At 42.3% G+C, this 15,494-nt stretch overlaps 1 protein-coding gene across 2 annotated transcripts; it reads left to right on the plus strand.

Moving 5' to 3' along the window:
• Window positions 1-4,332: 4,332 nt before the first annotated feature.
• TMEM9B (TMEM9 domain family member B) lies at window positions 4,333-15,468 on the plus strand. 2 transcript variants are annotated; one of them, XM_027651291.1, is made up of 5 exons: window positions 4,333-4,494; window positions 6,635-6,726; window positions 10,373-10,481; window positions 11,441-11,575; window positions 14,301-15,468. In XM_027651291.1, the coding sequence occupies exons 1-5, from the start codon at window positions 4,420-4,422 to the stop codon at window positions 14,454-14,456; spliced, it is 567 nt and encodes a 188-aa protein (XP_027507092.1). In that variant the 5' UTR covers window positions 4,333-4,419; the 3' UTR covers window positions 14,457-15,468. The 2 variants fall into 2 exon arrangements, with proteins under 2 accessions (XP_027507092.1, XP_027507093.1); XM_027651292.1 differs by lacking the exon at window positions 4,333-4,494 and adding an exon at window positions 4,908-4,928.
• The last annotated feature ends 26 nt before the right edge of the window (window positions 15,469-15,494 follow it).

Below are 15,494 nucleotides of genomic sequence, written 5' to 3' on the forward strand. Positions count from 1 at the left end.
TGGGTCTCTGAGATGAACTATATTAGGAGAGCTTGCTTTTATGGTAAATCTTGTACCCCATCCACCCCACTGGCATCGATTTCTCTTTGTGATCTCCAGAGACCAAAGACCACAAGGCCAGAATACCAGATAGACCTGAACTGACCCAGTGGGGTTTTGTCCCAAAACAGAAACTAATCAAATAAAACCCTGCTGTTTATTTTAAGGGATGCAGTACCAGTAACAGAACATATTCAAACAGATGCTGGTGATCCATGTGCTGAAAGGTGAATTTCTCATTAGCTTAGAGTAACTGACTTTGTAATTAATTGATTCCAATGTTTCTTTGCTAAGTATGGGTTGCCATCATTTTAACTTTTAAACTGAACATAGAGAATAGACAAAAAAGAATCTGCATTTACTTTGGGTTTTTTTCTGTGCAAATATCACATGGCTTTCATGTTGGCAATGACTGCAGAAGTGCTGATTCAATCATTTATTTACATAATCCCCTCAGATTTTTCTTTTATATTACTGTTGATAATTAACAGATTTTCTCAGCTGGGAAAAAGAAGAGAAGCAGGCAAGTTCTGAATGTGAATAGGCTGAACTGACATAAAAAGATGGTAATTTGCATTAGTAAAAAATAATCATAATGCAGATGATTTAAATTATGGAAAATACTGTCTATCCCTACCTGCCCTGAGGAACATCCACCTCGTGACAGTGAAGGCCTGTTCAGCTGCAGTGTGTGAAGCAACCCTACTAATTGTTTGAAACAGCACAGTAGAGTCCAATGTAATTACCACTTAGTGCATAAAGGTACTTTTCAGGGAAAAGGTTTTAAAATACCCATATTCACATGTGAGTCAGTGCAGCACAGTAAGCAGAAGCAGAGACACAGTTTAGTGCACTGCTGGCTACAGAGACAATATGACTTTGGGAAGGCTCCTGCAACAGAAAAGGAAATGTAGAAGCCCACTCTGAATGCCTGGAAATATAAAGCTCCCCTTCTGGGAGACTAGCTAGCTGAAAAGCAGTTGTAGTCAGGGCAATAATTTAATACTTTTCTTAAAATCAACTTTCATTTACATTTTTCAGCTGTCTTTTCCTTTTTTTTTGTTTTTTTTTTAACTGTACTTTAATAATATTGCTTCTGATACTGGTGAGCTGACAAATCAATTTTAAAGAAAACCTGAAAAAAAATCTAAATGTTAAGATACGAACTTCCAGTACTCTTTTCTTAATAATTCATCCAGCAGTTTAGCTTACTAAATCACTACTTATTGTTTTCTGGAGGAAGAATGGACTCGTCTTCTAGAAGTAATCTCCTGCAGCACCAGGAGCCTGTGGCTCATAAGTTCCTGTTTATTTTCTTGGTGTCCCTGGGTTTGAGAAAGCTCCCAGACTGGGCTTGAAGGTCCCAAAGGCTGTTCCAGCCATCTAAATAAAAGTGCATTTATTACCTGCGTATCAGAACTCTCTGAATATGCTAAAAAATTAGTTTATCAGGCTGTCTTTTCCTACATTGAACTCTTCCAAATGCAGTGATGCCTCTGAAACTGCTTATTATTTATTTCAGCTCAAAATGTGATCCGTGTTCTTCTAAAGAATCAGTATGTTTTTCAACTCAGCAGTCAATCCGCCTGTCGTAGACTGTGACTGTGGGTGGTGGGGAAGACACAGAGCCACCTTCACGCTTCAAAACACTTTCATTGCAGATACAGTCATTAAATAGACAAATTGTTTGGCTAAGGCTGAAACCTGATGTATGCTCATTATAGTCTGCTGGCAATTTTCCCTGAATTTTAAATAAAGGTGTTTTGTGTTTCCATAGTAACTCAAGCTCCTTTACTGAGATGCCCGATGTGCTGTTGGTATTACACAACTCATTGTAACAGAATGAAGTGAACAGCACATTGAAAAGTATACTGTATCTAAAGGATTACAAAATTACAGCCAATAACTGGGGGCTGGGGAAGGAGGGGAAACAGGGTAGCTCTTGGTAATGTACAGTACTGCTACTTAGCAGTTTAGACAGAAAATCATAGAATCATAGAATGGTTTTGGTTGAAAGAGACCTTAAAGATCAGCCTGGTTCCAATACCCCTGCCAGGGTTAGTGACGTCTTCCACCATACCAGGTTGCTCAGAGCCCCATGCAACCTGGCCTTGAACACTGTCAGGAATGGGTCATCCACAACTTCTCTGGGCAACATGTGCCAGTGCCTCACCATCCTCACAATAATTTCTTCCTAATATCTAATCTAAACCTACCCTCTACCAGTTTGAAGCCGTTCCTCCTTGCCCTCTCAGTACTTGCTCTTGTAAACAGTCTCTCTCCATTTTTCTTGTAGGCTCCCTTCAGGTACTGGACTGGCTATAAGAAAGACACAAGGTATGAAAAGGAGGAAAGGGAATAAATGGGTTGAGTCACACAGGATGCTGTTCCTCTGTGAAGTGTGTCAGAGGAGCTGAGATGAGGCCACACAGTTTCCCAAGCTGGGCTCAAGCCCTCGCTTGACAGCAGCTGCCATGCCAGGGAGAGAGGCTGGATCCAGCTCTGGCAGCATCGGGTGGATTTGGGGTTCCTACACAAGTAGGGAAGACTTGTAGACTGCTTGATCTGCCAGGTCTTAGGGCTGGAAACACTGCTACTCACAAAGGCTGGCTGCTCTCTGCAAGAAGGTGAACATAGCCCTCTTGGGCAGAAATAACTAACAATCACACAATGAATGGGGAACATTGCTGAATTTTAGGGATATCTTCTCAGGGAAACATCTGTCTATAAAATGCATGAAGATTTATACAATTTATATAACTGTATACTCAAACGTGGAAAAACTGGATTATGTGCCACTCGCACACCTCATTTAGAGTCCTACTAATCATCACTTCTAACCCATTTCAACAGGCCAAGGATACAGGGAACTACAGGTCTGTGAGCCTAACCTTGGTTCCAGGCAAGGTTATGGAAGAGATCATCCTGAGTGCAGGAAAACCAGGGGATCAAGCCCAGTCAGCATGGAATTATGAAACACAGGTCCTGCTTGACCAACCTGCTCTTCTTCTATGACAAAGTGACCCGCTTAGCAGATGAGAGAAGGGCTGTGGATGTGCCTATCTAGACTTCAGTAAAGTGTTCAACATTGTACCACAGTATCCTCCTAGAAAAAATTGCCTGCTTGTGGACTCTTTGATGGGTAAAAAACTGGCGGAATGGCCAGGTCCAGAGAGTTGTGGTGAATGGAGTTCAGCCCAGTTGGTGGCTGGTCACCAGTGGTGTTCCCTAGGGCTCAGTTTGGGGGCCAGTCCTGTTTAACATCTTTATTGATGATCTGGATGGGGGGATTGAGAGCACCCTCTGTAAATTTCCAGGTGACACCAAGCTGGGTGGGAGTATTGAGCTGGTTGAGAGTAAGAAGGCTCTGCAGAGAGACCTGGACAGACTTGATCAGTGGGCTGAGGTTCCACACGGCGAAGTGCCAGGTCCTGCACTTGGGTCACAACAACTCCACACAGTGCCACAGGCTGGGGGATGAGTGGCTTGAGTTCTGCAGAAAGGGACTTGGGGGTGGTGGTCGACAGCCAGCCCAGTAAGAGCCAGCAGTGTGCCCAGGTGGCCAGGAAGGCCAATGACATCCTGGTCTGTATCAAGAATAGTGTGTCCAGTAGAACTAGGGAAGTGATCAACCTCATGTACTCAGCACTGATGAGGCCACACCTCAAGACCTGTGTCCAATTCTGGGCCCTTCACTTTTAAAAGGACGTAGAGATACTGGAGCATGTCCAACAAAGGCCAACAAGGCTTGTGGAAGGTCTAGAAAATATGTCTTGTGATGAACGGCTGAGGCAGATGGGGTTGTTTAGCCTCCAGGAGAGGAGGCTCAGAGGGAATCTTGTCACTCTCCACAACTGCCTGAAGGGAGGTTGTAGTGAGGCGGGGGCTAATCTCTTCTGCAGTGCCTGCGGTGAGAGGACCAGAGGAAATGGCCTTAAGCTGACAGGAGAGATTCAGATTAGGTATTAGAAAAAAATTTCAGTGTTATTGTGGTCAGGCATTGGAACAGGTTGCTCAGAGAGGTGGTGGAGTCACCATCCCTGGAGGTGTGTAAGGGGCATCTGGATCTGGCGCTGGATGATGTAGTTTAGTGATTACAGTGGTCAAGGGTTACAGTGGCAGTGCTGGGTTGGCGGTTGGGCTGGATGATCTTAAATGTCTCTTCCAACGTGGACGATTCCACGATTCTACCAACAGTTTAGTGCCGGCTGCCCCGCGCCCCGGAACCATCCTGCGGCGCCGCCGTTCCCGCGGGGCCGCCAGCGCGACGGACGGCAGCTCACGTGAGGGCGGCGGCAGGCGGAAGTGATGGCGGCAGGCGGCGGGGTCCCGGCGGCGATAGAGCGGCGATAGAGCGGCGATAAAGCGGCGGGGCCCGACATGGCGGTCCGCGGGGCGCGCCTCTGCTCGCTGCTGGCGCTGGCCACACTGGCAGGGCTGGGCGCCGAGGCCAAGGTGAGCGGGGCGTGGGGGTCGGCTCGCGGCGGTGCTCCCGGTACCGGGCCCTCCCTCTCTTCCTCCCGTCCCCGCCGCCGCCCCGGGGGAGGCCGGGGCCGGTGTTTTCGGGCGGCCGGGGGAGCGGTGCCGGGCGGCCCGGCCTCTCGCCAGCCCCGCGTTCGTCGCCGGCCTCGAGCTTGAGGCCGATTGATGTCGCTTTGACGCCGTGCCCGGGGCCGCCGTCACTCAGAGCTGCAGCTGGAGACGGGCTTCCGTTCCCGAGGGTGCCGGGGCTGGGCCGGGCTCCATCGCGGTGCCCCGCGGTACCGCGGGCTCGGCTCTCCCTGCCCGGCCCGGCCTCGCCCGGCTCCGGCTGCCTCTGCTGTTGGTCCTGCTGGGTTCGTGTTTGGAACTGTTACCTCTTCTGTCACAGAACATCGTGTCTCCTAATAGTAAGAGTGCTTCCTATTGTCAGATTACCTGCGTGTCTGAGTTTTCTCCTTTTTAATGATAATCAGCTTCTCTATGGCGAGATCAGAAGTGACTCGGTGTGTGGTGTATATTCTGCTCTCGTGGGCCCCGCCTGGAGGGCTGTGTCCAGCTCTGGAGGCCCCGGCACAGGAAGGACACTGACCTGTTGGAGCAAATCCAGAGGAGGCCATAAAAGCAGTCACAGGGCTGGAGCACTTCCCCTTTGAGGAAAGGCTGAGAGAAATGGGCTTGTGCAGCCTGCAGAAGAGGAGGTTCCTGGGTGACCTGATTGTGGCCTTCCAGTACCTGAAGGGAGCTTACAGGAAAGGTGAAGAAGAACTGTTTACAAGGGGCTGTAGTGGCAGGATAAGGGGGAGTGGTTTTAAACTGAAAGAGAGTAGGTTTAGATTAAATATTAGAAAAAAAATCTTAACTGTGAGGGTGGTGAAACACTGGCACAGGTTGCTCAGAGAAGTTGTGGGTGCCCCGTCCCTGGCAGTGTTCAAGGCCAGGTTGGATGGGGCTTTGAGCAACCTGGTCTAGTGAAAGTTGTTGCTGCCTGTGAATGCAGTAGAGTTGGAATTAGATGATTTTTAAAGTCCTTTGCAACTCAAGCCATTTTATGATTCTGTGATAGTGCAGTCAAGGTTTTCCAGCTGACCTCTGCCCACTTAGTGTTACTCTGACTTTGTTGTTCAGTGTAGAAGTTCATTACATATACTTGTTCACACTTTCTTTTGTAATGCCACAAGAAGTTGCCTTGAACTTTAGATAAGCCATGTTCCCTTGTCTCTTATTATTTCCTCAAAGAAGTTACTCTAATTTGGGTTTGAGAATGCTTTCATCTGTAACTCCTGTCTGACCATCTGTGTTCTCTCCCTGGGGTTTTCTGTTCATGTACAATTTGGGAAAGGAATGAATTATCTTGTTTTAATACACTAGACAAAGTGGTCTTTTTTTTGAAATTCCATTTTCCTCAGTAGTGATCTAAATGTTTTGGGTGCTGCTTCTTTTTTCTAGTCCGTAACAGTTAATTCTCTTCACTTCTTTGTGCAGTGCCTATTATTGTTTATATAAATGTTAATTTGTTTCTCTAAAACTGGCTTTGACAGGTCTTCACAGTTTTTCACCTTTAACATGCCTTCATTTAAAATTCCTGGTTTGTACTTTTTCTCTACCACACAATAACCTGCAGCAGTTTAAGACAATAGGATCACAGCTTGCACTATTCACTCCAGTAGTTTTCCTTAGAGAGTTGTTTCTCTTGTGGGCAGGAAGGACAGATTTATCCACAGAGGTTTCTTTGCCACTTCCATTTGGGTTTAGTATCCTTTCGTTCATTTTGAGCTCATCACTGTATCTGTTATGCAGCTGCCCTCATAAGCTGAATGGTTGAGCAACTTCTGCATGTGTATTTTTTCTTATAAAGAAGAATGAGCTTAAATTCCGGATTTTTCTCTAGAAGAACGCATCTCTATCTCAAATAATAGTGTTATTTGACAAATTGCTCTGCTTGATTAGTAATTTTGAGGGGTTGTTCTTAAACTTGTAGGAAATCCTGATTAAGACTACACAAAGATACTTGCAAGTAGCTTTTGTTAAATATTTCATGTATTATGTGAAGAGTGTGTTCTGTATCCTTGGTTACTGATGATAATTTGTTCTAAGCATGTTGTTTACTTCACAGAATTCCGAAGATGTCCGGTGTAAATGCATCTGCCCTCCTTACAAGGACCATTCAGGCCATATTTACAACAAAAATGTCTCACAGAAAGACTGGTGAGTGTGTGCACCATATAAAATTATAATAAACCTTGCTGGTTAAATACTTGTTCTGTGGTGATTATATGTGACTCTCCTGTGGTGGTGCCAGGAGAAATTACATCTGTTGCATAACTTATTGGAACTTTTCTTTCACAAGTACTCCAGAATTCAGCTCTAGCAAGGGATAAGGCTTGAAATCCATGGGTTTTGCCCTGTATTTTGTTTTGGTTTGCTTGCTTGCATGTTTAGTTGTGTATTTAGACTTGGAATTAGTAGAAGGAAAGAAGGTGGTGTATTTTGAACCCAATGATTTGGAATGGTGTGAAGGCAGGGAAGCACAGACCTGGAACTGGGACTCAGGAGAGTTGTCTCTGCTTGCTCCACTCTTGAAATCCATCCAGTCATTTAGACTCTGTTATTTCTGAAGATCTGTGTTGCTCCGAATTGCAGCCAGACAGTGCAGTGACGTGACGTGGCCTGAGCCATCTGACAACACTTTTTTTGAGAGAGAGAGAAAGGTCTTGCATCTCTATGCCTCAGCAAGGTGCTCTGTTATATCATTTAGGCAGCTGTGGCACGTCAGGCCCTTCTCCAAGCTGAGGACTGATGTGCCTGGCCTTGGATGAGAGGTGGGGGAGAAAGGGAGCTGACAGTGGTTTGTTACACTGGCCCAGCTCCTGTGTGTAATTTCACCTGGAGTGTCATTGCCTGTGTGAATCATCAATTAAAACACCATGTTTTAGAGTTGTGTTGTTCCTGGAAGTGCTCAGAGATTCTTAGGTCAGCCTATTAAGGCGTGACATACTTCCTGATGTATTGACTCTTCTTCAGTTACATTAAGAATTGATAGAAGACTTTTCAGTCTGATGAGTAGCAGCAGGTTGGCATCTTGGTTATGCAAAATTCATGCCCCTAAGTAGGCCCACAAAAATAATTATAGAAATAAAATCAGAGATATGATTTGATACATATGATATCTACAGACATATTTAGAGCTATGCCTTGACTTATTAAATTACTTCCAGAAGAAGTGTGAGAAACAAGGCTGTATATTTTATTCTGAACTAATAAACATAAAACACACTGTCCAATCAAAATTATTATTTTTGTCCCACATTATTTACTTAACATCATTACTCCTACTATGACAAATTAAGTTGCAGCAATGAAACATGTTGATAGAATTCCAGCTGCAGCAGGCATTTCAGAGTAGCACTGATACTGGTTTTATTGTTAATTCCCACTCTACAAATGAAAGTGGATTTTTTTTTCAGTGGGTACTGCTTAGTGTGGGCCTTACTAGCAGAAAAGACCCTGTTTCCCATTAAATCAATATTAATACTCACTGAAGTAAAAATTACCTTTGAAGACTTGACTAATTTTATGATGACAGGCACTGTTGCATACAGGATCTCAAAAATCTATTTTATCACCTTAAATCTTGTTTTGTTGAGATTATTTCTTAATGGGCATGTGGGAATGCTTTATGTCTTTGATCTTCTGTTTGAGATATCTTCTTGCCACTTGTAAAAGACTTGATTGCTAGTTTATGTGCAACAAAATCAACAAATTCAGTGCTGTACTTTGGCTTCTGCATCAGTAAAGTAATCTGCATGAGGTAATCTGCATCAGTGCAAGATTAGTTATGGGGTAGAACTGGCTGGTGTGCACCATTCTTTAGGTATTTGATCAGTTAGTCATGAGACAAGCCAGATCAGTTTTTAGTGTCTTTATGAATTATGTACAGTATAATGACTACTTACTGCTGGCTTGTCCAGACATAAAATGAAAATTTAATTTTTAATGTTGAGCCTGTTATGTGCCTCATGATACTCTTATTTGGATGCTTCAGTTCTCTCTCTTGGAATGGTCTGTCCCTTGGCTTCAGGCTGGCAAACAGCACGTTATGTGAACATCAGTGTGGGCTGGGGTGCTCTGACACCACTGAAAGCACTGACTCTCCTGGAGCCAGGCTTGGAACTGTTCCAGGCAGTCCCATCCTCTGCTGGGGAAGCAGAGTAGTGCCCAAGTGTTTACAGGGTTAAATAACCCACTTCCAGAGCTCAAAGTACAAACACCCACCCTCTGCAGGCACTGGTGTGGAGGCCTGCAGTGGTGTCATGGATGTGGGGGGAAGGAAGACGCCCTGTCCATGAGCTGAGTGAGCTGGAAACCTGCCTGTGCAGGAGCTGCCCTTGTGACAAGAGCAGCTTGCCTTGGAAAAACTGCTTTCTTGGTGCTGTTACTGTGTGTGCAAGGGAGAGGGTGGTAATGTAGAGGCAGGTGGGCGGGAAAATCTTTTAGAAAAGTGTCAGCCTTTTCTGTATTTTCCTCTGAACTTGCCCTGGAATCACTGTCCAAGAAAACACATAATCTCAATTCTAAGGTTCTGATAGATTTTACACTTCCTAGCAACTTGAAACACTAAACTGGAGAAAAAAACCTGTTGACATTAGTATTTTTATATTCTCAGTAACTACTGTACTTAAGCTATGTGCAAGATTTCTACAGAACTTGTGCAGCATATTGATGCAAGCTTCCAGTCATAGGAACACCAATTGCACTGATTATAATCTGCATGTATTTTTGATTTTGCAGCTTGAATGCTGCACTCTTCCACAGAGGAGAATGTAATTCAGCTTTCATACAAATAAGAAAGATAAACCTTCCACTCCCCTCCAGAGGCTGTGACTTGGCACTCAGTAGTTGTAGTTATGAAGAAGAAATGCAAAGAAAACAGTGCCTGGCTGTGTGTTTGCAGCATTGTAATTTAGCCCAGCGGTGTGGAGTTCTAGGGTGCTGCTGTCGCTTCAGGCATTTTGTTGCATTACTTGTTTCTGACTGTGCTGACATTGAGGTAACCAGGATAAAGGCAAAACAGGATTTTGGTTTTACCAGTGGTCTGGAGAGACCCTGGGGTCTGAACTCTGAATAACCAGCCTAAGTCAGCAGAAAGACCAAAATTACCTAAGTTGTTGTTGGAAGCATTTGTCTCATGGCAGCTGGATTTTAGTGCTGTGGTATAGAGCACCCATAGTATTGCCAGCCACACTTATTGACATGAGATTGGCATACATTTTGTAATCTTTTAGGTCAGATTGTGCTTTTGCTGAAAGCTGAATGCTCTTTATTCACTATCCTGAGAAACAACCCATCTGATCTCCCTTTTTTTTTCTTTCTTTTTTTTTTTCAACTCCTGTACCTTGTGATGGCAAGAAAAAAGAACTTCAGTTCATGAATGTCACAGAGAGGTTAATCTCCCTTCAGAGAGTGGAAGGATAGAATAAGGCTCTTTTGAGTATGATGAAGAAAGAAGTGGAATGAATAGCTGAAATTTACTTCTATCCATCATGTCAGTGTCAAATAATGCATTTGTGCTGGATTTATATCCTTGGACTTGTTCTGCTAACAGCTTTAATACTTTCACTGAAAAATGAAAACACTGTATTGAGACAGAAAGCTCTTAAAACTTGTTTAGCAGCTTGTCAATAGCTGAATATCTTGTCTAAGTGGAATAATTGTGGAGTAGGGATTTAGTTACACCTCCAGTTTACAACAACTGAACTTAAGCAAAGGTGGCTTCTCAGCTCCTGCAGCATAGTGGAACAGCCAAGCTAAAACCAGCTCAAAACTGACTGGGCAGTTTCTGTCTTTTCTTCAGTGATTGTCTTCACGTGGTGGAGCCTATGCCTGTCCCTGGGCCTGATGTAGAAGCCTACTGCTTACGTTGTGAGTGCAAGTATGAGGAGAGGAGCTCTGTCACAATTAAGGTAAATGTGATTTTGTTGGCATATATGAAATACTTCAACTGTTTAGTAAATATATCCGTTGTCTTTTAGAGAAATATTCTTTTTAAGGGGAAAACTTTTCTAAAGCAGCCTAAGATTGAGCTTTTTTTCACAATAGTTGCTCACAGTTTATCTTGAGTGGTAACAATAGTATCAAACTATAGCTGAAGAAGCGAACTTGAGACCCTTTATTGAAGATCATTTGAGATAAGGCTTTACACCACTAAATTTGAGATTAGGCTTTACACCTGGCTAAAATTCTGAGTGTTAAGCTTTGGGCTTTGTTTTTCTGATTATTTTAGGGGGCCCCTCATTACTCGTCTGCCTTACTTGCTTGCTATAAATTTCCTTTATACATTGGCAAGATAAAAAGAGCAAGATTGTCCATGTTTGTTCTAACAGGTGTTTTCTGTGTTCTTTACATTCTTATCCTGTGGGAGCCACTGAGCCCTGGACTGGGTGAATAGATCGAGCAGTGTATCTTATGCTCTTTGATAACACAAACCACTTTTTTTGCTATTTTAGAAGTTTGGTATTTTGTTTTGCCTTCCCATTTTGCATGGTGACTGTTTGAATGCAGATCTGTCCTAGAGAATAGACATCATTGGGTGTTGCCCCAAATTAGTAAGCCCACTTTAATGGTCAGACTGAACAGTTGTCTTGGTTGAGGTGAGATTTATAACACTGAATTGTTTTAAGAGGGATCACATAAGATTTTTAGCAAGCTCTCACTAAGAGGAACTGTTTCAAGCTAATATACATCTGCCCCAAACCCTATGAATACCAGGTTGTAGTTTGTTGCTTTTCCTCTCTTCATGGGTTTTAAGTCATCTGGTGACACTACCAGAGATTAGACATTGGATGTACTCTTCTTTTGGTCCTTGTTGTGAGATTGTGGGAAGAACATCACAATCCTGGTAAACTGTGCTTGCATTATTTAGGTAACAATCATCATATACCTGTCTATTTTGGGCCTACTTCTTCTGTACATGGTGTACCTTACCCTGGTGGAGCCTATACTGAAGAGACGTCTCCTTGGACATTCACAGCTCATACAAAGTGATGAAGACATTGGGGTGAGTTCACCAGCGTGTTCGTGTACTTGGTGAGCATAAAAATTGGGATGATTAGTTGACAGAAAATTATTTGGGATGAGCAGCTTTTTTTGCCAGGCAGTGTAAATGCTTTCCCTGAAGGGAGAGCATAAAAAAAGCTGCGTAGTGACTTCTGTGAAGCCATTCTTTCACTTTTCACTGGGCTAGAAAGTAGTAAGGGGGGAAGTGCTTCAGTTATCCCAGCTCTAGGCACAGATTATTTTCAGAAAGAAGAAACAGTAGGAATGGAGGTAAGCATATATATAGGAGTACAACTTAAGTGTTAGTGATCCAGAGTCTTGCTGGTGATCCCATTTACTCAAATTGCTTACTGCTCAGATTGCTCTGTGCAAAAAGGAGTGGTTGCATCTTCTTTTGCTCCAGTTTGAATTTGTTGATGCTAAAAATTCAAGAAGAAATTGCTATAATGAAGTAAAACAGTGATTGATGCAGAAATAATTTCTTAGTATTACAGCTAGAAATCAAAATGTGACAGTATATTCCAGAACAACCTTTTCTGGGAGGAAAAGGAGAGTAGTCCATTAGTGATGCAGTTCCTGTCATTTCTGGCCTTTCTAATCTCCAGCACTGGGTAATAATCGTGTATTTTTGTTGTGAAATCAAGGCACATAAAATACAGCTGATAAAAACTATTATCGAGGAAAATGCTTAATTTTGAATACTTAATAACCCTCTTGCCAAACAGCAACACCTTTTAAAGTGAAGATGACTTATGATTATGTCCCACTGTTTCTGAAATTCCTTGTGGATTACATATAGATATGTTGCAACTATCTTTGTATTGACACCATAGGATTTTCCCTATGTTGTTACTTCTAGGGGAATTTTGGGTTGAGGTTTTTTTTTTTTATTTTTTTTTTACTTGTGCTGTATGCTATGACTCAGACAAATTTGCAGCTTAAATGAATTATATTAATACCTCCAAATCTGGGTTAAAATCTTTTGGCTGTAGGTGGATGAAGTGAAATAAGTCCTGTGGCACAGTTCACGTTAACTGCAGAATGAATTTACCTTAAAATCTGGGTCTGTCTTAACCAATCCTGTGTTGGCCTGAGCTGTTCTCTGACCCGTGCCTGTGGAGTCACTGGTGCTTTTATCTGCAGTGATGCATGGAACAAATGACACCTCATGTCCTTGCTTACTTCAAGTTGCTCCTTTCCTGTTAATCCTCCACCTGTTACAGTGAATGTAACATAATTTAAGGTCACTCATCCTCATCTTTGCCTTCCCTCTTGCAAGTTCTTGAGTATTCTTGTCACACTTTGGAAATACCATGCACATTGATTTTTGTGGCTGAATTTCAAGCCAGTATGTTTGCTCTTTCTTGTTGCCTATTGATAACAGTGGTAACTGATGAATGTAAGCCACTTCCTTAGTCCTCTTTCTTATTAAATTCTTTTTTCCCTTTGTTGTCTACATGGAAATTGAGAGTAGCTAGCCTTTGAGCTGAGATTCTTGTTTATCAGAAAGGCCAGTGCCATCCAGCCTGTCCTGCATTGTCCCACCACCTGTTCTGTGGCAGAAATGTGGTGTTATTGTGATTTTGTTTCCCTGTGAACGAAGGGATCTGTCACCTGTTAAATGCCTGTTCTAGGTATATCCAACTCTACAACTTTTTGTGGTGAGATTACAGCTCTTCTGGTCATGGATTGTCTCTTGTTCTCTGAGCATATTTATTTGAGGCTCATGTGTGGCTTTGGGACTTGTAGCAATCACTTCAATAGGTATTGTTGATGATAATCTCTGTACAACTAAGAACTAGCACTGGGCTGCTCTACACAGTCATATCACAAATAAAGTAGCCATTAATATGAATGTCTTCAAAAGTGTTCTGGAAAAAAAAAGGACTGTGAAATGTAGGCATTCAAAAAGACAGTTATTTAATACAGGACATAATTACATTATTTTTCATTATGCATTGTATATATGATGCTTTCTGACATAGCCTTAGCAGCATGACTTTGTCCAAAACAGTTTGGTAGAACTGAAGAAGTTCTATCAAAGTTCAGTTCCAACATTTACTATTTATAACTTTGTTATATTTCCTAGAAGGAAAATAAAGCTTTGCAGGTACTGCTAGAAAACAGACAGAGTAGATATAAAACAAGCACTGGGTTTTTGTTGAGTTCTGTCACTTAAACAGCTGTATTGACACTGTGCTTTTAGACAGCTCAGTACAATAGGCTTAGTTTGGTAAACATCAGAGTGTGTTGGTTTTATATAGAAACTGTGTGTGAACATCCTGAACTGCCTGGCAGTAAATGCCCAAGAGCTGGCAGAGAACTGACTCGGAGATTCATTTTTAAAGTGAAGTGCATTCATGACTGGGAGGCTCCCAGTGCCTGGGTCTGTCCCTCCAGCTCCTAATGGATGCAGGACTGTGGTTCTATACCTGCAGCTCACCCTGGCGTCTCTGGGCAGCAGATGATTGATTGACAGTACAATGAAGTGTGTTCTGTTTGGGAAACCTGTGGAAGTTACTGTGAATGAGAAATTGAAGTAACTATTCAAAACCTTGCTTAGTCATTATTACTGACCTGCTTGTTGAAACAGCTTGTTTGTCTGGAGAAAAAAAAAAAAAAAAAGACCCAAACACCCAAACAAACCTTTGGAATGCTGGAATGTAAGGACACAAAAGACTAATGTGGAATTGTTGGGGTCTAACTATTGACTTTTGCCGTTCCAGGATCACCAGCCTTTTGCAAACGCACACGATGTGCTGGCTCGTTCTCGGAGCCGCGCCAACGTGCTGAACAAAGTGGAGTACGCCCAGCAGCGCTGGAAGCTGCAGGTCCAGGAGCAGCGCAAATCTGTCTTCGACCATCACGTTGTGCTGAGTTAATTGTGTCTCAGTAAAACAACTCCAGGGAAGTAAAGTGGACTAATGGAAAGAGCTGACATATGTCTTCCTGATCCTGCCAATTCAGAAGAGTTTTCTTGAGTGATTTGTTATTGATTTAAAAGAAATAAAGAGAAAAAGTGTTTGAACTTCGATGGAATGTGCTGGAGTGGGAGCAGTTTTAAAAGATTAGTTAACCAAAAGCTAAAATCTTTACATTTTCAAATGGCTTTTACTAACAAAACTGAAAAGAAAACAAAGCCCTAAGATACCTTGGGTTGCCACTGTGGTACATTATTTACAGTTGTGACTTTATGGTGGTTTTTAACTATATATTTCTCTCTACCATTTATGTGGTTAAAAAGTACCTGGGAACACAGTAATTACTTAAAACTCACTAATCACTTTATGTAAAGACCTTTTGTAAATATACTTGGATTTTCTGCTGATTAATGCTAGGTACTGGAAATCGAAGTCTTGCAGTGTAGTTTTCGTATCAGAGAATGAAATCCTGGTTGGCTCTATTCATCATTTGGTTTCTTGCACTCATACCTTCAAGATGCTTGTATGGCAAGTGATGTCTGCAGATTTAAGGTAAAACATAATGGACACTGACTCTTTGAACTGCATATTTCAAGTACTGTGATGTAGATAAATTCAAATGCAGTGCACATCAAGGCAGTGTTATTTTGTTCTATTTTGCTTTAATAGCGTAATATATTGTAGGTGTATGATAGCTCTTAAAAAAAATCTTTCCCTTTCTTTTCATGGGTAAAGTCTCAGGAGTTAGTATATGATGAAATATTTATTATAAAAATCTTCCTGCATTTGTCTGGATTGATGGTGTAAGGCACATACTTTCTCTAGCACCTGTCATCTTGGGAGTTAGGTGTATTTTTTTATCTGTGACTCTGTACTCATCTCTCTTAAGAGGTATACAGTTGCTAGATGACTAACTTTCATATATCCCCTTTGGAATGTAACAATTAAAGATAAAACTGATTTTTGAAAAATGGATCTGCATTATCAGTTTGTCATCAT

The sequence above is a fragment of the Corapipo altera genome, unplaced genomic scaffold (assembly GCF_003945725.1).
Source record: "Corapipo altera isolate COAL_440 unplaced genomic scaffold, ASM394572v1 78, whole genome shotgun sequence".
Taxonomy (NCBI): Eukaryota; Metazoa; Chordata; class Aves; order Passeriformes; family Pipridae; genus Corapipo; species Corapipo altera.

Excerpts from the sequence above, each read along its gene's own strand:
- TMEM9B (XM_027651291.1), top strand. The coding sequence starts at position 4,420 with ATGGCGGTCCGCGGGGCGCGCCTCTGCTCGCTGCTGGCGCTGGCCACA. Across the intron at positions 4,495-6,634 it reads GGCTGGGCGCCGAGGCCAAG|AATTCCGAAGATGTCCGGTG; the intron begins GTGAGCGGGGCG and ends TTTACTTCACAG. Across the intron at positions 10,482-11,440 it reads GGAGCTCTGTCACAATTAAG|GTAACAATCATCATATACCT; the intron begins GTAAATGTGATT and ends TGCATTATTTAG.